Source organism: Eublepharis macularius, chromosome 2 (assembly GCF_028583425.1).
Source record: "Eublepharis macularius isolate TG4126 chromosome 2, MPM_Emac_v1.0, whole genome shotgun sequence".
Taxonomy (NCBI): Eukaryota; Metazoa; Chordata; class Lepidosauria; order Squamata; family Eublepharidae; genus Eublepharis; species Eublepharis macularius.
The window spans coordinates 157380709-157408493 of record NC_072791.1 but is presented as its reverse complement, the minus strand read 5'-3'; the positions used below and the strand labels follow the sequence as shown (position 1 = coordinate 157408493).

Below are 27785 nucleotides of genomic sequence, written 5' to 3'. Positions count from 1 at the left end.
ACCTTTAACATTGGCACAACAGTTCGAAATTCAACAGGTAATTGTTTTTCCACAGCACAGTGATAAGAAGCACACATACTGAATTTCTGTCTTCCATACAGCTGTTGAAACATCCGTCAGGAAAAATCTAGAGCGACAACTCTACTCGCAGTCAGTTACTCAAGTACACTTTGAAAGAGCAGAAGCTTCTCTCTGCAGAGACTCTCAGATATTTTTAGATACAAAGGAATTTTTTGTGGGACAAGTTTACATTTACGTTTTAAGGGTATGTGTAATTATGGAACTATCTTCCTCAAATTGTCCTAGTGCAGGATAACTATGTAGGATACTTGAGGGTGAAATACGGTTCGTGTTTTTCATCCTCATTCTTGCAGTAAAAGATAGAGGAGGCAGAAATTTCTAACCCACTTGAGTGTGGCCGTCTACGGGTTCATTTTCAAAAGCAATGATGCTTCTCATATTTGCAGGAGGTCTGACTCAGTGTTGTTTCAGCTAGGGCCCCAATCCTGCAAATGTATGATTTTGACATTCTTCTACTTATACACATAAATTTGAAGAAGGTCTGAGAAGCTTCTTGCAGGATTAAAGTCAAATAGCTCTGCTTGTAAGAAAGGACCTTGTTCAACAAAAGTAAATGCACTTATATCTATCTCTATTTACATTAGAATAGGGATGCACAACAACCTCTTAAATATTCAGGTCAAACCTCTTACTTACTACCTTGGAAAAAGTCCTATTGGGAACAGAAAGCTTTTGAGTTGACTTCTAACTGTTGCTTTAATTTGTCCTGCCTGTTGTACATTCTTTTTGCTCCGATACACTTGCTTTTCATGAAAAGGAGCGAGAGTGAGAGACAGAGAGAGAAAAGAGAGGACTGAAGTTGAGTCTGTGATGGGAGAGCAAGGAAACAAAAAATGAAAGAAATTTTAAACCCCCCTGACAGACCAGAATACCAAAAAGACCTGAATAGTGAAAGTCCTTCTTGTCCTAAGTTTCTGCTTGTAAAACTAGCTCATGTCTGAAATGTGAAGGGTTTATACCCGCAACATTAAAAGAACAGTAAGACAATTCAAGTGCTTCTGAGAGCTTCCTACATTGATGCTGTCAGAATGGACTTGGGGCTGCTTGCAAGTAAGGTGGCCTGTGGGATTCTTGAGGGCCATGGTCTAAGGGAGCTGGCTGGCTTGTTGTCATCTTTATCTTTTTTTGGCTTAATGTGTTGCCTTTTCTTTTTTAGTCTTTTGCTGTTGAGAGGAGTAGACAATGTGCTGTAGATTCCGAGGTTCTCAGATTCTTAATGAGAGTAAAGGAATCAGTCTCCTGGGGCGTCACGAGGTGTAGGCTGGGGATAGAGAAAGGCTCTGGCAGAGAAAGGCAAGAGGGACATTCATTCAGTGTTGCCGCTGTCAAAGCTGTGACACTGGAGGTCTCCAGTTACATAATCACTTCCTGGCAGCTTCAGTCCATACTTGTCCACGCACCAGCAGAGCCCACGTTTTCGGCCCTTGGATGGCTTGCACTAGGAAGGGAATGAAAGTGACAACAGTAAGCAAAGGACAGCATAAACTTGAGCTGAGGGTGGGTGAGGCGATCATTAGCCTTCTCCTTTCCCTTGGGAGAAGACATTTACTTCAGAAGAAACTAACTAGGTCATTTATAGACCTGGAGGATAATGCACTAAATAAACCAGAACCCATAATGAACAGGATATGGCTGGCCTAAGGACCAGAAACAGCAGCAATTTCACAGAATCCTAAACAGAGTTACGCTCTTCTAAGCCCATTGAATTCAATGTACTTAGAATGTTACTGTTAAGGATTATACTGTTACTCCATTATTTATAAACAAGGATAACAATTCTCTCTGACTCTTACATGCAGGCAGCACTTCACAAATGAGGTAAACTCAGAGTAATCCTGTTTTTTTAAAGGGAATCCCTTTGGGATTACTTCCTAGAAAATGGCTAGAGGACCTCATGTTGTGGGATTTTACACACATCACACTCCTAAAATAATCCTGGTTATTTCTAGAGACACCTCACCAAAGTAAAAGACACAAACATGTCCTAAAATCAACTTGCATACGTTAAAAATTCTCAAAGAACTTGGACCACTGTGAGCACTGTGGTTTTTGTACACTTCCAGATAGCCTTAATGCTCTGGTTTCATTTTCCTTAGTTTCTTTTCATCGTTTCCTCACAGCTTTGTTGTCTCGCCCTTGCTACCCTGGCTTTTCTTTTCTGTTCTTTCTGAAACCTGTTTTCCCCTGATCTTTTTTTCTGAAATTCCCTGATTGCATTTTTTTTGCCTCTCTGTAATGCCTGTCCTATTTCTCATGGCCCACCTCACCATTTGTTGTGAGCAGTGGGTAGTGCACTTTTTAAAAATTGCATACTAGCGATGTGTCAAAACAGCAATATACCATGCATGTGTTAAATGGATCGGGATGGCCAATTAGTACACCTATGAACACTTGTCAAAAGAGCAGTAAACAATATTAAGGTACTTTAAAGAGCCTCAATAATAAACTTCCAAATCAACATCACTTTAGTCTTGTAACTAGCCATGATCATAGATCTGCTGTATTCTTTAGCTACTGTCCATAATTCAAAAAGGGACCAAAGGACTGCACAGCCAATGAAAACAACCAGTAAAACATGGGAGAGTAACTAACCAATCAAAGCCCAGATGTATACACAAAGTACAATTTAGAGGTGGGATTTAGCGGAGGCAACTGATTCAGAGCCAAGCTACAAGTGACGAATTACACTTGCCTGGCAAGTGAACAGACTCACTTGTATTCCGCCCTGTTCACTTGCCATTCACTTGCTCTCCACTTGATCAAGTGGAGAGCAAGTGAATGGCAAGTGAACTGGGAGGAATATACGCGAGTCTGTTCACTTGCCAGGCAAGTGTAATTTGTCACTTGTAGCTTGGCTCTAAGTGAGACAGTGCATGCTCGATGCATTGTGTTTGACAGAATGCACCATCTCAACAATGCAAGGGCATGAAAAATCCTTTTAAAAAATCACCCTAAACCGAACAGTCCATAAAGGAAAGCAGGACACACATATGGGGAAGGTCCACATAAAAATCAGCTGTGTAGAAAGACCCTCCCAAATGTGCTGTGACTGGAGGTGCCCTGGATGACAATACCAATCAGCGCTGATGGCTGGAAGAGGCCACAGTCTTTGTTTATATTTTGTCAACAAAAAACTATTATTAAATGGCTGGGCGCATTAGTCCAAAAGTGAATAAAAGATTCCTCCTTTGCTCAGATGGTAAAGTATATTTTGATATCAGGAGGTGCTTATACCTGTTTCCTTTTGTAGAACCCTTTCCTGTCACAATTCGGAAGATGGACAGCCCGGGGGATCATTCGCTGGCTAGATTTAAGCTCCTGCAGGGATGCTTCCATCTGTCTACGACAAGGGCCCTGAAAATGATAAGCAGAAAGAGAAGGGGGGGCGGGGAAGTAAGGTTCTGGAAGTATATGATGCTCAGAGACCATGTAATGAGCAAGATGAAAGACTAAGTTCCCAAGAAGTTCAGATGAACCAGAATGTTAAATATACCACTGAGCAGGGTGCAGCAAACTGGGAATGTCCCCTTTCATCTGAGACAGTAAAGTGTGCCTGGCCTAGTGCCTGAGCTGAGCCCTTCTAAAATTTCTCACAGTTAGTCACATGACAAGGAAAAAGCAGCCAGGTTTCACATCTATGAGGACATTTAAAAATATTGATAGTCTTCCTGTCATTATGAAGACCAAAATAGTTCTGCTTTGTATATAAAACAAGAGATTTCAACTGTAAGATTAGCACAATGACTAGAGGAAGTCTGCTTTCATCTGTGGATCTCTAGGAAAGCCTCTGTAGGCCTTCTTCAGGGTTAGTGATGATCTGGTTTTATTGGTGTGATTTGTTTTTGCTGTTTTTACTGCCGGTTTGGTTTTGTTCTATTCTTGTGAGCTGCCTGGTGGCATACAGTCTGTCTAAATAAAGATGCTATGGTAGGGCTTTCATGACTTTCCAGGGCAGACAGGTTCTGAAATACACTTAAAAACTCAGAACTACTTCTGATTCTCTGCAAAAAAAAACATTTTATTTGAGGCTTCATGTTACAGTGAGTGCCATCTTTACCCACTGGTTCACTGAAGCCTGGTGCCTTGTGACCACCACACGTAATCCATCAGGTACTGTGATAACCACTGAGGGCTCAATATACCTCCTTTCCCCCTGCCTGTCCTAAAAAAAAAAGGAGTACATTACTTATGGGTCGCATTTAGCTTCAATTTCACATGCTTGGCCTCAATCAATACCAAGTCACCCAAACTAAATGTTTATTCAGTTGCAGTCTAGATGTTATTCAGCCATCCATCCTAGGAGTGTCAACTGATGGATACGCTCCTATGAGGCAATCCAAGAATCTACTTTATTTTATTCTAATTGTATGAGCTGCCTTTATCTATGGACAGGTACACACTACAGATGCATACTGGTTTAACTATCATGGCCCCTTCATCAAATAAACTGTACTACAGTTGCTGAGAATTGTGAGAATTCTCTAGGGTCTCAGAGAAAAATACAGTTTCTTAAGGCAAAAGAATCCCATTTAAGCGTATAACTCAGAGCTAATCCACATTATAGCTACCACATGGATGTCCCCTTAAGATACTGTTGGGTAATCTACTAAATACTGTTATACAGATTAGTTATGTATATATTTGCATAATTTGTGAAAGTTTTTCAGCATTGTTTTTAAGATTCATGTTTTCAACTTTACATTGCACCTGTATCGTATTTGTAATATTCTCATGGATTTGTGGTTCTGGATATATTCCTGTTCTCTTCACATACCTGGGATCTACTGTCTTTTAATATGTTTTTAACTCTGTTTTTAATGGCATAATATTTTCTATTTATATTCTTATAGATCCCCCCTGAAGAAGCGTGAGTGAAACATGTAGGGGCAGTATATCAGAATAAAGCAACTCCTTTTTACACTGCATCATTGTTTTTGTTCTTCATCAGTTCCCTTAAATCACTATGTAGAGAGCTTTCTGTATACCATGCAAATGAGGCAGTCTCCCCCCCTCCAGCTCAGGCTAGTATTTTGGTTACTTGTAGTAGCACAGAGGAAACTGCTGAGCTGCTAAACACAAGTTTCAGGTAGGTAGCATGTTGGTTTGCAGTAGAAGAGCAGGATTTGAGTCCAGTAGCATCTTAGAGACCAAGAAGGGCCGTTTCCACACGCGCGAGAAAACGCGATCTTCTGCGTTTTTTTCACGATATTCCGGGTTGTTACGAGCAGTGGGGAGCCATGTGGAAACAGCCCTGATTTTCAGAGTATAAACTTTGGAGAGGCAAAGCTCCTGTGTCTGAACAAGGGAGCTTTGACTCTCAAAAGCTTATACCTAGAAAATCTTCTTAGTTGTAAGGTGCCACTGGACTCAAATCCTGCTGCTAAGCACAAAGAGATTTCTACATGCTGACCATCACCACGAAGAAGGGACTAAATGGTATTGTCTGCAAGTTTCTCATATGTGCTTTTCTCCTCCCTTCATTTTGTAAATTCCAGTGGCATGACAATGACTGAGTGGGAAGAACACAGAAAGACAAGAGATGGTGCAAGAGATTGATGGGACTGATGTTTAGTTCTGGAGAGGTCCAACTTACCAGTTCAAATTCTGGTCTTAGCTCAGGGGCAGCAGCCCGAGGGTGTGCTGTGTTTTCTGCCCCACCAACAAACTTGGATAAAGTTAGTTTCTTCCTGCGATCCTTCTTCAGGGCTTCAACCTTTAAATCAGAGAGGCGCCCATGGGACTTGCTCCTGTACATTTTAGATGAGTAGGTCTCCTCCGCCATCTCTGATGTAGTTGGCTCTTCATGTTCTCGGGATTCCCTTTCTGGATGGGAGAAAGGAACAAGATAAAATGTTCAAAATGTGTTTTCACATCATTTTTTAATGTTTACTTGATCCACAATGCCCTATGGCATTGTAACCTGCCCGAGATCCATGCAGAGGTATTCAGGATCTCTAAGTGTGGAAATACAAGTCCACATTCAAAGCATATTCACATGATTTTCTGCTGTAACTGGAACATCTTTAGCTCAGCTAGATACTGAATCAACATTTTAAAGGGGTTTCCAAAGATATACTATCCTTGCTAGGAATAATCAAAGGGTGTTACATACATTCCTGTTTATCTGGCATGGTTGTGAATGGAATTTGCTATAATACTGTGTTAGCTACATTGCATGACTACTTGGTTGTGATGCTACAACAAGGGAACCAGATGATACTGACTCCAGTGGCTCCCTCATGGCTCCAGAAAGCAGAACTGTATTAGCACAAAAGACTCCCAACAGCCACCATTCCTTTTCAAACTATTGTAAAGTGCTGAAAATGCACTGAGCTAGCTGCAGCAGTCAAATATGGGAGGAGCTGGTGGCAGTGACAGCGTGTCATGCCTCTTCGCTACTAATTACATTGCTTCTGACCCCAATAAAAAGTACTCCTGATAATCTTTAAAGCTATGAACAGCTTGGGCCCAAGATGCCCAGTGGACTGCCTTTATTTTCCGGTTTGTGCTCTCAGGTCAGCCAAGGGATCTCATCTGCGGGGACCTTTGGCTGGGGAAATTCAATCAATTTTAATCTGCACAAGGGCTTTCTCATTTGCTGCCCCTGCTTTATGGAACTCACTCCCCATCCCCTCCATATCACAAGTGCTTCCTTCTTGTTCCAGAAGGCCTGTTCATTAATTTCTACCCCCTGACACTTTGAAGTGTTTTTAGTGGCTACTGTCTGTTATCTGTTTTTATGTTGATTTTGTATGGAGGCGCCCTGGCTGCTGTCAGTAAAGTTGTTGATCTATGGGTTTATATTAAGATTCAGCCACAAACCTGGCTAATGACAGAAAGTGCTGCTTGAACCACATTCTATGTGGGCATCACTGACAACGGTTTGCTTCTGGGTCTCATTGTAGGAAAATGAGTCTGTCATCAAAGAGATACTTGTGATATGCCATAAAATGTCAAAGTAGGCACCACAAGGAACACTGGCCTCTTTCTGGATGTCTGGGAAGAGCTCTCAGTGAGGGGTGGCAGAAGATTTGCTGCCAGGGAAGGACTCCAGGTTGCCCTTTCAAGCTGCAGGCTGGAAGTCTGTCAGTTGGGAAGGGTCCATGTCTTACTGGTAGAGCACATGCTTTGCATTCAAAAGATCCAAGTTTCAGTCCCTGGCACCTCCAGATAAAGGATCTCTAGCAGCAGGTGGTGGGAAGGACCTTTCTGTGCTTGAGACCCTGAAGAACAGCTGGTAGACAGTGCAGACAACACTGCTTGAGATGGACCAACAGTCTGACTCGGCAGAAAGCAGCTTCCTATAGTTAACTGTTCCGCCAACAGCAGATTAATCATAGTGTATGATGTGAAGAGGACAAGGAGTTCTAGAAGCAACAATTTAATTGCTTACATCCTGCCCTTTCATATACAATGAAACTGGGGTTGTCAAACATCAGTTTTTGTAGTCTCCTTATTCACAAAAGCTTATGCTACAGTAAAGTTGGTTAGTCTTAAAGGTGCTACTGGACTTTTTACTATTTTGTTACTACAGACTAACACGGTTAACTCCTCTGGATCCATATATACAGACATATAAAATAGATTTGCCCCCCCACCTCGGGCGAGAGAAAGGAATCTCCTGAAAGTAAAGAAATGGCTACCATTATGCTCTTGCACTTGAGTTCCACCAGCATTTTGAGATCTTTGTACAAAGTCAGTCAGTTGGGTGTACTGAGAAGACCAAGGCTGATTCCGCAAATGTTGGATAATGCACTTTCAATGCACTTTATTTATTGTTTGAGATGAATTTTTTGTTCCGCACACAAAAAAATCTGTTCCAAATGATCTATAAAGAGGATTGGAAGTGCATTATCCAACGTGTGCGGAATCACTCCAAGTCTCAAGCCCTCATTCAGCACAAAAGTTACTTGGTGGCCTCAGGCCAGTCATTTTCTCACTCTCCCATGTCTCACAGAGTTGATGACAAGTTAGAATACGGAAGGAAAGAGCTATATGTGCCGCTCCAAACTCCTTGGAGGAAGGATGCGATAAAAATGCATGAAATAAATGTACTTAAAAGTCAAAAAACCCAGTTTATGAATTCACAATACTGTTAATTTCCCTCAGTTCTGGTTTAGATCTGAGTGTTGGTATATATAGTCAGTCTTATCAGCAATGCTGAGAAATACACATTCCAGCTCATCAGCTGCTACAGGATCTTTACAAACAGGCAAAATGTCTATCCCCTTTGTCCCCAGAGTTTGATTACCAAAGGTATATCTTTCTAGGTATTCTTCCTAGCGGCCGCTTATATCCCACACAGTTATTTAATTGTTTTTAAAAAGTAATTTCTGCTCAAAGTTCCTGATCCAAAGAAAAATCCAGAACCAAAACCCACAGGTTTGCCCTTTGTTAAGCACCAAACAGAAGGGGAGTCAAGGTCCTATGAGACCCAAACAAGTTATGATTTTTTAAATGAATTTTTAATTATATAAATTTTTAAAGTGCAAGTGCAAGCAATATTTTTACCAACCTATAATGTAAATCCAAAAATATATACAAGAATCTCATAACAATAATTCCATGTAATACAATACAGTAAAGCCCCAAATTCTCAGTATTTCAGAAGTGGTGCAATGCCATAAACAATCCAGAACCAATCACAACCAATGCTGTATGACCTGGAAGTCAATATTCATAGCAAGAGTCCATTTTTATGTATTCATTCCTTGTATTTTCTTTTTATAGGCAGTAGCAACGGAGAGACGTGTTCCAGGAGGGTTAGCAACGGGTTTCGCCAGCCCTTACAACATCCCGTTTCACTTTTGCTTCTTCATAAGCCAATCTTATTTCTTAGCTGCTGGTTCCATCTGAATCAATTCATTACATGCATTGGTATTCTCATCTCATAATCTCCAAGGTGTAGCATTTGCTCTTTGCTAAGACCAATCCAAACAACACAAATAGTGTGCAAACTGTTGGGTGTGCCAGAACGGTTCATCGGGCTGGATGTTTTAAAAGGGAAGGGGGAGCAACAAACGTTCCAGATGACAATCTTTTATTTTTCTATTCATAGTACAGGTTTCCATTGCTCTCTATCTTCTTCCCTCAAGGCCTAAGTGGCCTGATACCACTTTTACCATATGCCCCAGGGCTTCTTAAGTCTGCATGACTCTCTTAACAGGAGCAGATTAATAGCCTCAAGATCATGGCCTGACTTCCTCCCCACTTTAACACCCAGTCTGATGAAGAGCTCTGGAAGAATCCCACGCTCGCCCTCAAGTTAATTATGCTGGTGGCCATCGTCAGTCCTTCCTGTGGCGGTGAATTCCTCCAGGGAAAATCCATACACTGTTTCCTCAGCTCTTTGCTTCTATATTCATACTGTCTGATCCTGACCAATATGATCTTATTAACAGATGGTCATTTTCAGAAAGGTTTATATATAGGAGTAACTTAGTGACAGCCTATACTTAGCTAACTGGTGGTGACCTTTAATACAGCCCTCAGAGTGAAAGAGGGTTATTTTTGGTTCTAGATTTGAATTAAGTTCTAGCCCCCAGTAGCTATGGAATCTTATATGGCCCATTTCTACCAGACTAACTGCTAGTGCTTGTGCAGCTGAGAGCTGGTGTGGTGAGGGGAAACCTTGGCCGTTTTCACACTCCTAATCTGCTTCCGTTACATTGCGAAACGCCGCGCAAAAAACATGGAAGATAGCGTCTTCTTGTGAGAGTTTTGCACGACGTCGTGCAAAACTCTTGCGAGAAGATGCTATCTTCCGCAATTTTTGCACGATGTTTTGCAATGTTACAGAAGCAGGTTAGTAGTGTGAAAACGGCCCTTGAAGAGCGCTATGGATGGGAAGCACATGGCCTTGCTCCCACCCTCCATTCTGCAAATCTCCTTGGAATCCAAGCAGTTGCAGCTGACCCAGTTTGCACCAAGCATGTGTTGGCAAAGCTTACTGGAGAGGATAATCCACCTTTGCTCATTTTCAAGAACTTTTCGCCATTTCATTTAGAATCTCTCTCTCTTTTGGGGCTAGTTCTCAGGCCAAAATTCACTGATGCAGTGGGAGGCTGCTTCATATGCACACCTATACACCTGGTAGCCCCTTCCTCACAGCTGGAGTCCTCCTAGTGAAAGGAGATAAGGGAGATATCTGCACAAGACTAATAAGTGGAATCAGTGAAGGAGCCACAGTTGTCTGATCTCCTGCAGTACCTGAGAATATAAAGGCACTGGCACGTTCTCCCGGCTGCAATCTAGCCAACCAATGCGGTAGCGATTGGGGTGGCAGACTAGGATCTGGAAGAACTATTCAGATCCCTACTCTGTCATGGAGCTTGCAGGGTGACCTTGCACTGGTCATTCTCAGCCTAACCAACCTCAAAGGGTTGTTGTGAGGATAAAATGGAGGAGGGAAGACTGTTGTATATCACCCTGAGCCCCTTGAACAAAGAACAGGGTAAAAAGGTACTAAATAAATCCAATTTAACCCCAAGGGGATTTTAAAAAAAATCAATTCGCTTGTTAATTCCTGGGTGGTCCAGGCTAGCCCAGTCTCATCAGATCTCAGAAGCTAAACAGAGTCAGCCCTGGTAAGTGCTTCGATGGGAACCCACCAACGAAGACCCAGGTTGTTACACAGAGGCAGGCAATGGCAAACCACCTTTGTTCGTATCTTGCCTTGAAAACCTTACAGTGTCACCATAAGTTCGCTGTGACTTCACAGCACTTTACATACAGCCTGTTAATTACATTTTGCTTTATGTACTTATACACTCTGACCCAGAATTTAAAAGATGTTCTGTTCACCTCTTCCAAAATTAGGGTATAGATGTGTTCTATTTATTTATTGTTTTTTACTTTTATTCCACCCTCCCAGCAAAGCAGGCCCAGGGCTTAATCTGGATTGTTTCATGCGGATAATTATCACATATAGATCTATTCTCACAGCTATTCATGGGGCTTCAGAGCACTGTGGCACATAAAAATGAAAGGAACAAGTGAAAAACAACATGGTTACACCACACTCCAATAGCAAACTTGAGGATGGGGAAAGACCTTGAGGACAGGATGCTTAAAGTATGCTTAACTGCTATCTGGCATTACATGAGTTTGGAAGCTTTTCCATGATAAAAGAAGGCTCATGTCAACGTTGATCTGGCTATAGTCAGCATTGCGTAGTGGTTAGAATGTTGGTAACAGGACCTGAAAAACCTGGGTCTCAAATCCCCATCTCCCTTGAAATGCACTGAGGGCCAAGCTACACATGACGAATGACACTTGAATGGCAAGTGGATTGAGTGGAGGGCAAGTGAACAGGGAGAAATACACTTGCCGTTCAAGTGTCATTCGTCATGTGTAGCTTGGCCCTAAGTGACCTTGCGGTAGTTAGCCTAATTGACCTCACAGGGTTATTGGAAGAGGGAGAGAATCGTGTAGTCTGCCCTCAGCTCCTTGCAGGAAGGCTATGATTGGGTCCTTTCTTGTGCCTTTAACACCAGCTTCACAAACAGACATCTAGCAAGCAAAGCTCTTACAGGCATTATAAAGTGATGTGAAAAGCTTCACCTGTTAAGTTACATACCATTACACTGAAGTTAAAGGCACAGGAGCTGAGGAGGTCAAATGCTTGCAGTCCTCTGCACCCTGAAGGGGACAAATCTGGCCATAAATGGACTCTGGTGTGTTTGCTCTGAAGCAATTAGAATATTTCCATGTTGGATTCTTCTAAGGCAATTGCTGATCACATGCAAAAAGTTACATTGCCATAATTGTGCACAAAAATATAAACACTGTTGTTTGATTGTGTGAAGTCCTTCACCTCACTTGAGCAATTACCTCCCTCCACCCCCACCCCCCTTCTTTCCAGCAATAGACGAGCTTTGGAACGAGCAGTGCTGAGCGTTTGGTCTCTAGAGGTGACAGACTACTGCTAGTCTGTCACAGAGTCACACCATATAATAAACCAATTACTCTTACTGGACTAATGTCACAGAGCTCCTTTTCAACTTGAAACGAAAAGGCTAGAACAAGTGCCGTCCACTTTCTGCTCTCTTTAATTTAATTCCATCTTCTCCTGTATGTGCCCCATGAACACTACTGCAGCAGTTAACACTGCTTTGTTTCAGTCTGACCCTATGCAATCATAGAGGACTTCCTTATTCTACTGATTTGCTAAGGTCAGTATTGTCTACTCTGGCTGGTAGCAGCTCTCCAGGGTCTCAGGGAGGAGCCTTTCACATCATCTACTCCCTGATGCTTTTCAATGGAGGTGCCTGGGACTGAACCTGCGGCCTTCTGCATGCAAAGCAGCTACTCTGCCACCAAGCCACAGTTACACCTTTCCCCGTTTATTCAATGAAAACTTTTTCTACGTGCGTATGCATAGGCTTGCAACTTTAGCATTTAGGGTTTTCTCTGTTTTCATGGAACAGAGATGATACTAGATCTGTGTTAGTAAAGTGAGATGCTTCTTTCCCAACATATTAGATAGGCAGCAAAGCTGCAAAGGAATCTCCGAACACAGGTTAAAAAAAAGCTCTAGAAGCCTCATGATTCAAAGAGTTGTCAGCAGGTTTGTTAAGTCACAACAGATGTATCCCGTTTAGTAAAAATGGTATGTATGACTGGCCTTATTTTGCTTCATTGTATAACATATTAAAATCCTAGCTCACAGGTCTGCGTCCACATCACCAGTACAGTGGACAGTCTTTATGAACTCAGAACACACCTTCCTCAACTTTCCTCCATACAAATAATGCTTTTCAAGGCCTACCCACCAATTCACATCTTCCTTGAAAAATAGTGCAAATTTATTGAATTGTTATCCAATACTTTCTCCAAGGAGCTCATGATGGTTCTCCATCCTAATTCATCTCACAGCAACCTTGTGAAGTAGGTCAGGTGGAGACCAAATGACTGGCCCAGCCCCAAGGTCAGCCAGTTAATTTCATGGGTGAGTGGAAATTTGAACCTTGGTTTCTCTAAGCCAATGTTCTAACCACTACACCATGCTGGTTGCTTGTCATTTTTTGTCCTAGGTAGTGCTTAGAATCACAGAATCACAGAGTTGGAAAGGGCCATACAGACCATCTAGTCCAACCCCCGGCCCAGTGCAGAATCAGCCTAAAGCATCTCTGACAAATATTCATCCAGCCTCTTCTTGGAAACTGCCAGTGAGGGGGAGCTCACCACCTCCCTAGGCAGCTTCTATAAAAACTGGGGCCAATAGGGTAAGATAAGCATACAAGAAGCAATGCTTTTAAAGCAAGCAAAAGCAAGGCATTAAACAACCCATCCGTTTCTAGTTCCTGAAAATTCTCATCTTGCTTGCAGTATTCCAGTATGCCCTGAAGAGGGCTCCATTGACACACATATCAATGAGGGAAATATAACCTGGGCATATAAACATTAGACACCTTATAAATTACAGAAAGCATAAACAATTCTTTTAACCTGGAATTTGTCAGCAAGCCAAGGCAGGAAAGTGCTGGCCAAGTTCTAATTCCTCTTGCTAATCAGAATGGAGATGTTTAGCAGCTATCAAGGGGGAAAATGTCTAGATTGGAAAGGGGGGTAAAGTAGAATCTTACACTGTCTCTTTATTACTCCTTAAATTTTATGGACAATTCATTCAAATAAACTGGAAAAATTGTTGAGATTCAATGTCAAGTGGATCCACACGGAGTCCAGTGCATGGTTAAGTGATCGTGAACATACAAACATTGGAAGGGCTCTGCTGGATCAGAGCCGAAATCCAATTCAGTCCACGTACTGAATCAGACTGTAGCCAGCTCTGGGAAGCTTATGTATTGGGCATGATAGCAACAGCCTCCTTCGGCTGCTTATCTATTTTGCAATAGTAGACCCTGTATCTGAATACGGAGTTTTTATTTAGTTATCAGTTTAGTGAATAATAACTCTCTGTGAAATTACTGACAGTTGAAAAACAGATCTGTAATTGTGGGTTAAGGTCCCGTCATTCAAATCCTTGTCCTACAGTCACATGCCTCAAACTCTGTATGGATCCATTTTCCCACCATATCAGTTTGGTGGTACAAATTGCCCTTTGCAAAGGGAAAATGTGCAGGTGGGGCAAATTTCCCTTGAATTAATTAGCTGGAAAGTTTCACTCCTTAACTGAACACTGGCATTTTTTTCTAGGTGTCCAAAAGTGGTTAAATAGTGACCTACATGGACACCCCCAGGGCTTTTTTTCAGCTGGAACGCAGTGGAACTGAGTTCCGGAACCTCTTGAAAATGGTCACATGGCTGGTGGCCCCACCTCCTAATCTCCAGACAGAGGGGAGTTTAGACTGCCCTCTGTGCTGCCAAACGGCGTGGAGGGCAATCTAAACTCCCCTCTGTCTGGAGATCAGGGGGTGGGGCCATCAGCCATGTGACCATTTTCTCCAAGGGCAACCTACTGCGTTCCACCACCTCTTTTTCCAGAAAAAAAGCCCTAGACACCCCTATGGCCAAAAGGGGTCATTCCCTCAAAGGGGGGGTGTTGATGTGATTATTAGAGAGGCCTACAGTGCACGCACTTAGTTTGCACTGCATGACAAACATTTGCCAATGTGAGGAGACACAACAATAGTTGTGCAAACATGGGGATGAGATGCCACACTTTTCTCACCTTATCAGGATATACATTATGTTTTTCACACAGCAATGAGCATACAATAACTTGGTTATTGGTATGGTATTATGGTATGCTTAACAATTGTTGTTTTAATTTAGGCAGGCTGTTCATGGCAAGGGGAGGAAGGCTTCCTGGTGCCAGGCATGGATTGTTCATGAGTTTTCCAGGTAAGTTTCTAGTGGGCACTGGTGGCCCAAAGCAGGGGAAGCCAGGTGGCCCCTGAGGGACAGCTCCATGTGGACCATCTGGCCCAACCTGTTCCAGGGCTGTTTTAATGTCCCATGCCACCACTGCAAAGGTAGTCTGAAGCTACTACAGTTGAAACAGCTCAACTGTCCCTTACAAATACTGCTGGTTCTCAGTATCTTTGAGCATATGGACAAAACCACAATGTAAACTGGGTTGGAACATTGCCTTTCATTTATCCTAAGGCATTTCAGTAAACATTATGGAACTTCTCATCATTCCAGCTAAACTACAATCCCCAAGATTCTTTGGGAAAGCTATGACTCTAGCATGGATTGCTCTGGCCATTGTGTTGAACTAGTGACTGGGAAGCAACAGTGTACAACAACCTGATCAAATAGGCTTTGAGCTCTGCCTTAGAACACTGTATTGCACGGGCATTTTTAGCTTCTATAGGTAGGGAAGTACACACATCCTTTTGTGTGTGAATGAAGGAAATGCTGAAATCAGCATTCTTATCTTTTTCTTGCATCCTGCAGAAAGGTACTGCTGTGGTTTGCAAATGTCAGTGGAGGGGGGAGGGAATAAAGAGGAATTCAAGCAAAATATAATCTAGGAAACATTTTGTGTTGATCTCTGAGGCTGCATATGGATTCTTAGAAATTGGTCTCAAAACCAAAAAAGAAAACCCAGCCAGGTGACAGTCTTAGCTGGCAAACTGGTCAGACTGGTTGAAACGTTACCAGGTAGCAAACCTTGGTGGTCCCCATCTGCAGAAAAACCAACAAGATATCCAGCTTAACTTCTGTCTTTTATGGTGCAAATGGGGAGGGGAAGGAGGACCCAGATATTAAGGCTGCTTAGAGTTGAAGGAACAGGGTGGGGAGGGCTGGAATTCTGAAGGGCAGAGGTCTCTTCTCCTTTCCACACCCTGCACAGAAGCTTGTTGGGATTATGCAGGGATCGGGTATCCTTGGGATAGAATGTGGAGGAGCGGGCTGCATCCGGTGGAGCACATACACTCAGCCTGGGCCATGTTACTGATATGGCATTGCACTGAGACTTGATCCCTCCGCTGGTGCGCGAGACTGAAACAGCCTGAACCTGAGCTGCCTTCCTGGCTGGGCTTTACCCGCTGATTGCTTGATGCAATCAGGAGCCACCAGCTACGTCATCCACACATTAGTGGATCTAAGCCTGAGTTTCTCTCCTGGCATGGTGGGGGCTCTGGGCAGAAAGTACTCAGGGCCCCCCTTATGCCCACTATTAGGCTCCCCTTTTTATCCTCCCGCACATTTGCCTCCACCTGCCTGTGTATCTTTCCTTTGTCCACTTGCAAGGTGTCCCACCTGCAGTCACAGCTGCCCACACTATTTGAACACTCTTTCCCTGATGGTGCTGGGTGGTGGGTGCAGCTAGAAGCACCTCTTCCATGGCCACCAGGAATGCTGATGTTTTGTACACCACTCCACATGTCCTTCTCTAGCAGTGCCAGCCAGCATAGGAGGCTGAGAACAGAGGTGACAAAGCACTAAAAAGCAGGCAGTGGAAGGGTGTGAATGCAGGCATCAGAGGAGATGCACAGGTATAAAGTCAACAGCAGTGGGCCTCATCAGAAGCCATGGGCCCTGGCAGCTGCTCCATCTTGCCGTGTGCTGATACTAGCCCTGCCTCCTGGTCCTTGTTTGTTAACTTCCAGGTTGAATCTGATCTATTCAGGCTTGATGGGAAGAAAAGTTGAGAGTTACAGGAGTACGTCTACAGAGGTGTAGAGCTGGGATGAAGGCATTAGAATCCGGGGACAAATAATAGCAGAGTGTCATCTCTGTCATTCTTGTGAGCATTTAGCTGGAGAAAGAATGGTTGCCTCCAAAGAACTTTTGGTCTAAGCCAGCTAAGTAGAGTAATTCATATACTAATCGAGGTAGAACAGGATTGCAAGAGCTAATACAGAAACATTGTGAGAACGTTTGGAGAGAACTCAGAGCCATGCTCGGCAGGATGCCACTCAGTTCTACGCATGCATACGATGCTCAACAGCTCCTAGTTATCCATCTATTTCAGAGGTTGACCCCTCATCTGTCCATACCACCATCAAATTAGGACATGCTATTTATCTTGCACAGCAGGATTAGGACCACTGCCAGCCCTCCTCACTAGGAACATTTCCAGATGGGGCCAGGCCATCTGTAGGCTGTTTCCTTGAGAGGGGGCAGTGGTATTATGACTGTTCCTGGCTGAAGTACCCATTACTTGGTTGCAGGGTGGAAAGTTAATATGGCCTGGCAAAAGCCAAGCAGAGTAGCCCCTGCAGCGCTATAAGCTAGTGTTGCAGGGCTGCTCAGCTAAGCGCTGCCAACAACAGACATTAGCTCACCCATTGCTCCCTCCTGAAAACTGAGGACAGTGTGTGGAGGCAAATGGTGAGCTGACACTGATTATCATCACCACTGAAGGGTTTGAGGCAAGTGGCCCCTGGGACTTGGCTCTGCTTGCTCTTGGCCAAAAGCCCCCTGTGAAACTTCCATGAAAGATAAATGGCCAGTCCCACCAGTCCAGTTTTGTTATTCTTTACAAAGCTTGCCTCCTTTAAATACTTTGCCATTCTGACAGCTATAGTAGCTAAAAGGTTTTTTTTTTAAAAAGAACTTTCTTGTTCCAAAATCAAGGTCATAGATTCTGTGACAATGCTTTCCTTCTGCTTCTCTTCAGGCACTGCAAATGCATTCCTATGGGTCTCCTTTACTCTGCTCCTAGCAGACCACTGCAAGATCAGTGGGTCTCAAGGAGTCCCTTTTTATGCAGAAATGCTAGTGGGAAGCAAGCGCTGTAGTGGAGGAAAGCCTTTGCGACTGCTGGAGAGAAGCACAAGGGGAACAATGTCATAGGAGTCAAGCCAGGGTCTTATTGTTTAAATGGAAAAGTGAGCTCTGGTCCGCAGAAGCTGATGCCGGAATAAATGTTGTTGGTCTTTAGGGTGCCACTGGAGTTCTGTTTCATTTCACAAAAATAAAAGACTTTTAAAAGTCTGAAGTGGAACAAAACAGTGTTCCAGCTGGGGTAGATGCTGGCTCCATCCTGATTACAGCCTTGAACAGGAGTTAAATTTTCAGTCCATAAGAAAAGGTCATTGCTTTTATCCCAGCTCCACTTCAATGGGAAAGTTCCGTTCATCAAGAATGAAGAAAAGGGTTAGAGAGACTTAACTTTTTTTTTTTTAAAGAAAGCTGGGAAGTCTGAGAACTTGTTATACATATTGTTATGATGCATACATACATGTTGTTATGATGTTATATCAATATAACCATATTCAATTGCTGATTTTTTTAAATTGCAAAAGTTCCAGTAGCCTGGGAGAGGGGTGATGGCTGCTGCAGGGGGACTGCGGCAGGCAGATTACGGTGAAAACTGTCACGTAGAGGCTTTGTTGCCACTGCACTGCATTGGCAGCCACTCCAGCAGCAGAGAAACCTGTGTGGAAGCCACCTGGTCCTGCCAATATTATGCTTTCTATAAAAACTACTGGGGTGATCCAGGGCAAAAAAATTATAATCCCCCAAACCAACCTCCAGATACAACCTCCTTCCCAAAAAGAAAACCCCTGGTTCTTTAAAGGGCAATGCCTGGGCCCTTATAATGAGGCAAAAGTTCCTCACTGTTCAAAAAAATGTTTCAGCTACATACACAACCTCTCTGGAGAGCTTAATTTCCTTCATGCACAAATTCTACTTTAGTTTTTAGTCATTAAGGAGCTGGCTGTCAATTTCAGGCCACTTTCACAAAAGTTCTTTGTCTCACCAATCTGTAATGTCCATGTAACGTTTACCTACAAGAATGTCTGCATGTTCTCTCAATATACATTAACAGAACCACAGGTTTTGTGCACAAAGAATGCCAGAGGTGCTCACAAGCATTTATGATGCCATATGTGAAAACACTTAGTGGGCTGGATGGACTCCAGCTGAAAGTGATGTGGCTGGTACGTGCCAATGCATGCACAGGCTCCAAAAGGTTTTCCTGGCTCTATCACAAGGTAATAAGGGAGGTTACCCTAGGATTGTTGTAGAAGTGTATCTGAAGGCCATTTCTCATGCAATGGCTTCCTACAGATATATTATTCCCAAATACATATACGCTGCCATGTATGCACTGCTTATTTTGCTGTGCATTGGCAACCTTTTTCCAGTCATGACTTTCTGTTGAATGTGAACATGTTAAATCCTCCCAGACATATGTTTTAGAAGCCTCTTATCCCAAAGAAATCAGTTCAAGAGATTCAGAAAAATAATGGCCACATTTAAATAATATACACTGGAAAGAATGTACATTTGGAAGCATGGAGACAATATAGGTAGAGATAGAAGGGAAACCACAAGGTTGTTTTTTACCCAGTTGGTCATTAAAGAAATAAACTTGTTCCTGTCTTCTGATACTCTGGCCAATGAGGGCAAATGTTCTGGGATAACTGAGGAGCACTAGGTTCTTTAGGACCCCTTTTCCTACTTAACTAAAAAAAAATCCCGTATTGATTCTCTGCCACCCGCTTCTCTCTTGGGTCTCCATAACTCATAGTTTCTAGCTGTGGTCTTTGTTAATAAACAAGGTATAAGTGGACTGAATTCTGACGTCAAACTGTACATTAACATGGCCTTGACAGAAATTATAGTTGCTATTAAATAAATCAAATAACTAGGATTTTCTTGCTCCTGATGGACGTGGTGATTCAGGGCTTTCTGAAGTTCTATATTTATACATAGAAAAGTTTCTTATCTAAACAAGTCATCAATTTCACCTGCCCATGGATATCCTTTAAGCTGAGACTTGCTTCTTGTGATCAGAGGGATTATTTATAAGTGAACAGCTTGGGTGACCTATTAGGAGATATTTTCCTATACACATCCACCTGCAAAAATCACTCCAAGCTCCCTGGAGTTGATGCAAAATATCATACAGTCTGTTCCAATACTAAGGTAATGGAGATGTGACTTGTTTTTCTGAGATGGGCAGAAGCCATTAGCCACAGCCCATTCAAACTGGATTACTAACTATGACCATCCAGTAAAAGGTCCTTCACCCCATTACCAACTCCCCAGCCAGTTCATCTTCAATAACAAGCACCATTTTCCTGTGAGGGAGGTGTCAGAGGGTTTTTAAAAACTTTTGTCCTTAAGTTAACAGGAACGCAGAATGAGCGATGGAATTTGCAATCCCTTCGGATAGCAAGAAAAAGTTTTTACAGCAAAGTAACAACACCATTGAACAAATGGTCTCATTCTGGTAAATGTGGGATGAAGGAGAAGCCTTTAGACGTGGAAAGGGTGTGAAGAAATGACCCTGACTGTCATGGTTGCTGGAGGACAGAGAAAGCCAGGTGGACAGATGGAGGTGGCTGAGTATGGATTTGTTGGAACATGACGGACCATCACATCTCACACCTTTAGATCAGTGCTTGGAATCCACACCCAGATGATGTCACTGGTGATGTCAATTCCTCTGCATTTTTAAAAGAACATCAGTGTCAGCTTCCAGCTCCTCATGCCAAGGGTGAATTCACCACCAAGCGATAACTCATTATGCCAGAGAACAACCTGTGGTCAAGCCCAAGGGACCTTTGCCTTTTATGCAAGGGCAGCGGCCAATGTACAACTATCGAGAAAAAGCTAGAGGAAAGTACTGTTTTCACTTAATCCCGGTTAGGGTGAAGGCAGGACGGTTGCGAATAAGCTCATGGTAAAAGATTTAGGCTTGAACTTGATGTATAAAACGATAGCTTAAATGAGATCACACACTTCTGCTTGGTCAGTTCAATTTCCAAGACAGAGATCGGCAGATCATTCCTTACAACAGCAAGCCCAAGGCCTCTCAGTAGTGCAGAAAAATAAGAACGCCTTCAGACAAGGGAGGGTTTTTTGTCATGCTCGGGACTCTCCAGGGAAGCAGAAAAATATTAGTACATTTTTTTTTAAAGTCAGGGGAAAATGACTTGACAAGGAATGACATGTTGTGTAGATAAGCATCAGTTGAAGAAAGACAGAAAAAAAGAAGGGAGCGGTAATAGTACTCCTGTTTCCCTTGCTGTGCCAGCCATATTTGGGGCTTAAGGAGAAGCCTCCAGTTCACCTAGTCATGAACTATTTACGATTTGGCAACTTATTGAGTTCTGATGCATATCCAATTTCATTCCAATATTTCAGAGCTTCATAGAGTTACTTCTTTATAAAATAATGAGAGAAATAGAATGCTTGTTTATCCAGTAGTTAAATCAGTGCCATAACTTCACTCAACTATATTGGCAGATTCTAAGAAATTGGAAGGAATTTTACCAACCAATGCAAATACAAAGTATTGTTATGGTGGCCCAAGGAAGTTAACCCCTCCAAAACATTGAAATGGGCGCATTCAATATATCCTACATGTTTAACAAAAACAAAACAATAATGAAGAGCTCACAGCATTTTTAATGGGCCTGGAGAGAAGATCAAGGCAAATTCTGGTTACACCCAGAATATTTCATTTGAAATGCCACATGATAACACTTTGACTCAGGGAAAGCACCAGGTTTAGGCACCCTGGGAAAGATACCATCCAGTAGCCTCCCACTAAAAATCCTGCCTACTGTATGTGTGATAGAGATGGGCACGAACTGAAATACGAACCAAAGTTCATCACGAACCAGGCCGGTTCGTGATTCGCAAACTGGTGGTTTGTTAGAGCCCATTTCTGACAAACCACAATGAATTTTAGGCTGGTTCGTTTTTCATTTCATCACTGCAGACAGCCTGGCACCATCAATCAATTTCCTAGGCAACCGGAGATGGGCTTTCTGCAGTAGAGGTGTTCACCCAGCTGTTTTTCAGCCGATAGGAAGAGTTTGAAAGCAGCAACACTTTTCTTGCCTGAAAAGTGTTGCTGCTTTCAAAGGGCCTTCTGCTTTTTTCAGCTGAGAGGAGGGGCATCCCCCTCCTATCAACTGAGGTCCTTTTTGCACTGGAACTCGTTTGTTCTGCTTCCCATGTTTGCAGAAGTTTGCTTATTCCCTACTGGCTTTAAAAGCCAGGAAAGGGTTAAATGGCTTGTCTTTCCCTTCCTCCTTTGGGATATGCGCACTCCCCCCCCCAAAGGCAAGAAAAGGTTGTAATGTTGTAACATTGTAACATTGCAATGTTACTGCACATTCCTCCTGGCTTTAAAACCCAGGAAAAGATTAAATGGCTTCTTTTCCGTCCCTCCCAAGCACGTTTCAGGCTTTGAAAAATCTTTGAGGCTTTGAAAAAAGGGGGGGGACCAAGCATTTTGCACAGTCCTTTGGAAACAAAGTGGCAGGGAAGCTGCTGCTTCATCCCCTCCCAGCTACTTTGTTTCCAAAGAACTGTGCAAAAGGCTTGGTTTCCCCCCCTTTTTTCAAAGCCTGAAACATGCCAGGGAATAAGCAAACTTCTACAAACATGGGAAGCAGAACTGATATTGAAACGCTTTAACGTCTCAATGTGAAAAGGACCTCAGTTGATAGGAGGATGCCCCTCCCCTCAGCTGACAAGCGCGGGGGGGGGGGGGTTGAAAGCAGCAACACTTTTCTTGCCAGGCAAGAAAAGTATTGCTGCTTTCAAGCCTGTAGCTTTTTTCAGCTGATGGGGGATTTCCCTCCCATCAGCTGAAAAGTGGCAGGCATTTAAAAAGGGGAAACCAGAAGTGCAAACCCCTATTCTGCAGACCTTCTGCTGCCCTGAAAGTGATGTTTTCACAAACCAAACGAACCAGTTCACGAACCGGGGCAAGTTTGTTATTTGTGAAATGTGACGAACCACATGATTCGGATTTTTACTGGTTCGTGTCCATCTCTAATGTGTGAGCAAAATGATGATGGAACAAAGCATGACTCTTTCAAGATTTTTAAAGTCTTGTTGGCATAGCTAAGGCTAACGGGGCATGGAAGAGGCATGCTTTGCTTCCACCAGTATTTCTAGGAGTAGGAAATGGGAGATTTCCCTAGAGGGTAATCCTTTTTGCCATGCTGGCATTCCCTGAGCTTAAAAGAGCATTAACAGAGTTGCTTTCTTCTGCTTCTCCCAACAGTAAGTTGAGATAACCCTAGAGGTCCTTGTGATATCACAGAACCCCTCTAGAGTGTTCTCCCATTTCCTGGTGGGAGCAGTTAGGCAAAGCCTGTCTGGTTGGTGGGGATCCCTTTGCCAAATGACGAGCCTCAGCAGATGCCTAATCATGCCGACCGCTGATATTAGCCCTACAGAAGTTGGTGGGAGTCAACAGTATTTAATCATTTAAAAATTGCCATACAGATGTACCATTGCGGGGACTCTAGGCTTAAGGATGTAGGAGACAATGGGTGAAGTGGAAAAATCTACAAGACTTTTTTTCTGTTCTAGCCAGATCAAACTATGACATACAACATGCATGCGTCTTCTCTGCAGGGTGGATTTGATTTAAATCGAATTGATTTAAATCATGATTTAAATCACGATTTAATCATTAGTAAGACTAGATTTAAATCATGGTTTTCTACATAAAGACTAATTCCTTTCTACGTAAAGACTCCTCACACTTAGCTTCTTGTACAGATCTATTCTACTTCCAACAATCTTCTATTCATATTCTATTCATTGAATTTTTTGAAACTTAGCACTTAAGAGGTATGGGGTTGGTTCTGTGTAAAAAGGTTTGCAAAGGAACAATGGCATTAAGGTCTTTTTCTCAACTGTGTATGTTTATTTTATAACCTTTTTACTGTGAAGAAGAGACATGTGATCTCTACAGACACAAATTCACAGTTTTGAGAACTGTAAAACCAAATATCTGTGATGATGTATTCTAGATAGAAAATTGCCCAATAATCTTACAGAAATCTCTGGAAGAACATGACATTGTGAATGGATTAATGGAATTCATTTACCCCAAAATTTAAACATTGCATGAATATACAGCCTCATGCTACTGTCTGACGACGCCGGCCTTTTGTCCACCCTCACCACCAGCCCTGCAGCAGCAGACACCCCCTTTAGGCCCTGCCGCACAGCCTCTGGCAGTACCTCAGTTGCAGGAGCCCCTACAGGCCTCTCTCACCCTTAGGCCAGTTGCAGCCGACGCCCAGGCACAACTCTGGGGAACAGCCTGCAGCCACTCAGCAGACTCACCTGTCTCCTGCAGTTGCCCAGATGGCTCCACTTCATCCAGGCTCACAGGAGGTTGCCATCAGCAGAAGTCAGGCAGGCGCAGGCGCCACAATGCCAGGGGAGCCACTGGGGAGGGTTTAGAAGCAGCAGGGGCGAGCCAGGCAGAGAGCAGACCAAATGCCCCACCCTAGGTGGGGATGGAGTGGGTGGGGCCGGAGACTGCAGAGTCTACCCAGTCCTCCTATCAGATAGGCTGGGAGCAGGGCCAGTCAGGGAGACTGGGTGGCAATTGGGGGCAGAGCCAGGGAGGTGAGGCAAGGGGAGGCCTTTAAATTCAGGTTCCTGTGAAGGCTGAGGAAGATTTTGCAGAGAGAGACAGCTAGAGCGTGCTGCTACTCCCACGGCAGGAGAAGGAACAAGGTGGTGCAACCCCCTTCCCTGCCCATCTGAGGCCGGAGGACACCTGCCTAGAGAGCTGGTAGGATGGCAGGCCATCAGGAGAGGGTGCCAGTGAGGGAGGAGCCTCACAGCTACATAATTAAAAACTAATCCTTATTTCATGATGATAACCTTTGGACTATAATGGATCTTAAACAGAAAACTATCTTTAGATGGATTTTTCCTCAAAAAACATTTTATTAAACAAATCCAATTTAAATTTAAAAAATCAGATTTAAATTTTAAAATCGAATTTAAATTTTAAAATCTGATTTTTAATTTTTTTTAAAAAAAACATTGATTTTTATCCACTCTGCTTCTCTGAGGAAAACTAGCTGAGTTTAAAATGTTTTCTTCGAATTTCTACTGAATTCAATCCTCCCTAGGTTGGCTATCCCCCGCCCCCACTGGCCTCGCTCACCTGATCAGTGGGGAAGAAACATGTGCCCATGCTCCCCCATTGCTACGTCTTCTCCTGAGCTTAGCTTCAGTGGAGTGGCTCCATTGTGCTGGAAAATGATGTCATTTTCTGGCACGATGTGTGAACATGTGCTTTGCCTGCACATGTGAGAGAGCACCCCTGAACCCCCAGTTTGGTTCCTGGGGCTCTGGCCACCATAACCCATTTGAATTATTGTCAAATAAATGTACAGTCATAACCATGAAATAAAGAGACAGTCAGTCATCAAAAATTATGAACAATTCTGTTAAATATTGGTACCTCGTACTCTGTAAATCTAGTTCTCTTATAGTCATCAAGTAATGACATCCTCTCTGGAAAATACTTTTTAGGTCTATTTTCTTAGAATCATCCATCCCAAATCACCTTATCCATTAATGAAATCCAAATCTTGTTCAATCCATACTTTAAAGAAGTGCAAATTTGAAATTTTGTCTAAGCGCTTAATAGCCTCCCAATGGTCCTAGCACATTCATGATACAATCTTTACTTAATACATAACAAATACTTGGAAAACTGCAAAGATTCAAGTCGTCAGCTCTTAACAGAAATACAATTGTGGTATCTGAATCACTCTTGCGGCAACAGTCCTATGGGTTAAGGGATAGCACCTGTTTAGTAGAAAAGCAATGGGTAGATCCTAGCACAAAAACTATTCACTTAAAGTATACAGTTAGTTTTAAAAATGGCTAAGGGAAGGAGAAAATGGTCCTGCCCCTTGCTTTTCTGTTAACTGGCTGTCAAAAAACCCAGCTAGGGCACTTTTTTGTTTAGGGTGGGGGGGGGCGGTGCTTGTTTGGCAAGGCAATTCAATGTTGTGAAGATAAAGCTGAAGAAGGGAACCAATATTCTGTTATAGGTATATTCAGGATTCAGAATTGTCTATAACCTTGAATTAGTCTCAATTTTGTGTCCACATCAGTAAAACAATAATTAATTCAGTAACAACTGGCCAGTCATTTGCTAAGACTGTGTCACTCAGCCATCCCCAGCACCTCCAAAAAGAGGGAGAACTGGGGAACAAAATTCTAGGGGCCTTGATCACCTTGGAAGCCTATGGGATTGGGCAAGTCCCTGTGATTTTCTTCATATAATGTTTGAGTTAGATCTGGATGATATGAGGGGGAAACGCAGAAGGCACTTTTTCTGTGGGCTCTTAGCAGCCCTCGTCATACTCAATTATACCATTCCCCATTATCTCTATGCCACTTGATTGCTTCCACAGTGTTGAAATAAAGCCTCATATTTCTATCCCCTTGCACTGGAGTCACTTTGGATTGTCAACATCTGTCTAGAGTTTAAGTGGGGATTCCACAATCCACAGCATGGGATCTCCATTAGAAACGCCCACCTCTCAGATAAACATGGTGTCCAGAGTGGGGGCCGACAAGCAAGTCTAGAATTGTTTCTGAGGGGTGGTAACTGGATAGGGATCTTTCACTTCTGAAACTCTGAACTGGGCTCCCAGCCATGTGAGTGGTGAGTGAAAGCTGTTATCATCTGACAGCTGTTTGGTGCTCAGCTAGAAGAAAAAAGGCTATGGGAATTAATCACAGTTCAGTTCCTAGAGGTCAAGTGTCTGCGTAACAAACCACATCACAGCAAATGCATTTTAGGTCCATCCCTTGTTGGAAAGGCCACAGACTGAAAGATCCTTGGAGACAGGGATACAATCTTATCTTGTCAATAGAGAAGCAGCAAAATAGGTGAAGGCAAAATACCTGTGATAGTCCTGAGCTTTGTTTTGACCCTGATGATCTGATGTGCTTGTTTTGTGTAGTTGTAGGCCACAGAAAACCTTCCACAGTCTGGGCTGCTTCCTAGTTGCAGGGCAGGGTAACTTTAGCTATATCACAATTAAGTTTGCCAGTCATAGCTGGCACCCAAGCAGGATAATTTTGGTGGTGGATAAAAGCTGTTTGGCATCATGCTTTCACGCTACATCACTTTTGTCACGAAACTGAAAGAAATATTATTGTGTTAGGGTAATGCTGTAGGATTCGCCCAAAACTCTATGGTTTAACCATAGAATTTTGGGTGAATCCTACAGTGTTGCTCTGATGCAAGGGTATGACTTCTGGTTTCATACTGGAAGTTTATCTCTTGCTGGCTGGGCCATGGTGGTGAGGATATAGAGGAAGATCTGGCCCACCCCCAGTCACAAGTAGGGTTACTATCTTTTTTCTTCTTGCTAGGAGCTCCGTACATGTGGGGGAATCTGCTCCTGTTGGATTCCTGTCCTTCCTGCAGCTATTAAAGGCACAGAGCTCTCTATACGGAACAAGGTGGCCATACAGGAATAGGCATGTTTGTTGTATGTGTCACGGCTGGTGGCCAGGCAGAGAGCCCATTGTGACTTAGCTAGGGTAGCTAGCCATGCAGTAAATCAGTGGAAGAAGGAGGGGGCAGGATGTGGTGAATGACATCATGCCACTGGTACGGTGCCACTTAAAAATATTTCCTCAAATCACCAGAAATTTCCCAACTTGGACAGTATGGCATTATACTCCACTGAGGTCCTTCCCCTTTCCAAACTCCACCCTCTCCAGGCTCCAGCCCCCTCCCCAAATCTCCAGGAATTTTCCAACCCAGAGCTGGCAATTCTATAATAATACATGTGTCAGACTCAGGAGGCCTTGCATGAGAAACAGCCTTCAGAGCCCCTTTCACAACAATCCAAGTGTAACCTCTATTTTTCTCTCTAGAATTGTACTCTCTTGCCTTCAACAAGGAAGAAAAACAGGGGGCGGGGGGGGGCGTGCGGAAGATCCCCGCAAACTCAACCCAAACAAGCAAGGGGAAAATAGAAGGGTCAAGTTACAACTTAAAATATAAAATATATCCCAAGAGAGTA

At 43.1% G+C, this 27785-nt stretch overlaps 1 protein-coding gene across 1 annotated transcript in view; it reads right to left on the bottom strand.

Moving 5' to 3' along the window:
* Window positions 1–751: 751 nt before the first annotated feature.
* The window catches only part of IGFBP5 (insulin like growth factor binding protein 5), a 41733-nt gene continuing 14699 nt past the window's right edge, over window positions 752–27785 (bottom strand). Inside the window, exons 2-4 of the mRNA XM_054972366.1 lie at window positions 5675–5904; window positions 3316–3435; window positions 752–1519 (exon numbers count right to left, since the gene is read on the bottom strand). Of these exons, the coding sequence (XP_054828341.1) occupies window positions 1388–1519; window positions 3316–3435; window positions 5675–5904 (482 nt within the window). The 3' untranslated portion in view covers window positions 752–1387. The remainder of the gene's footprint in view (window positions 1520–3315; window positions 3436–5674; window positions 5905–27785) is intronic.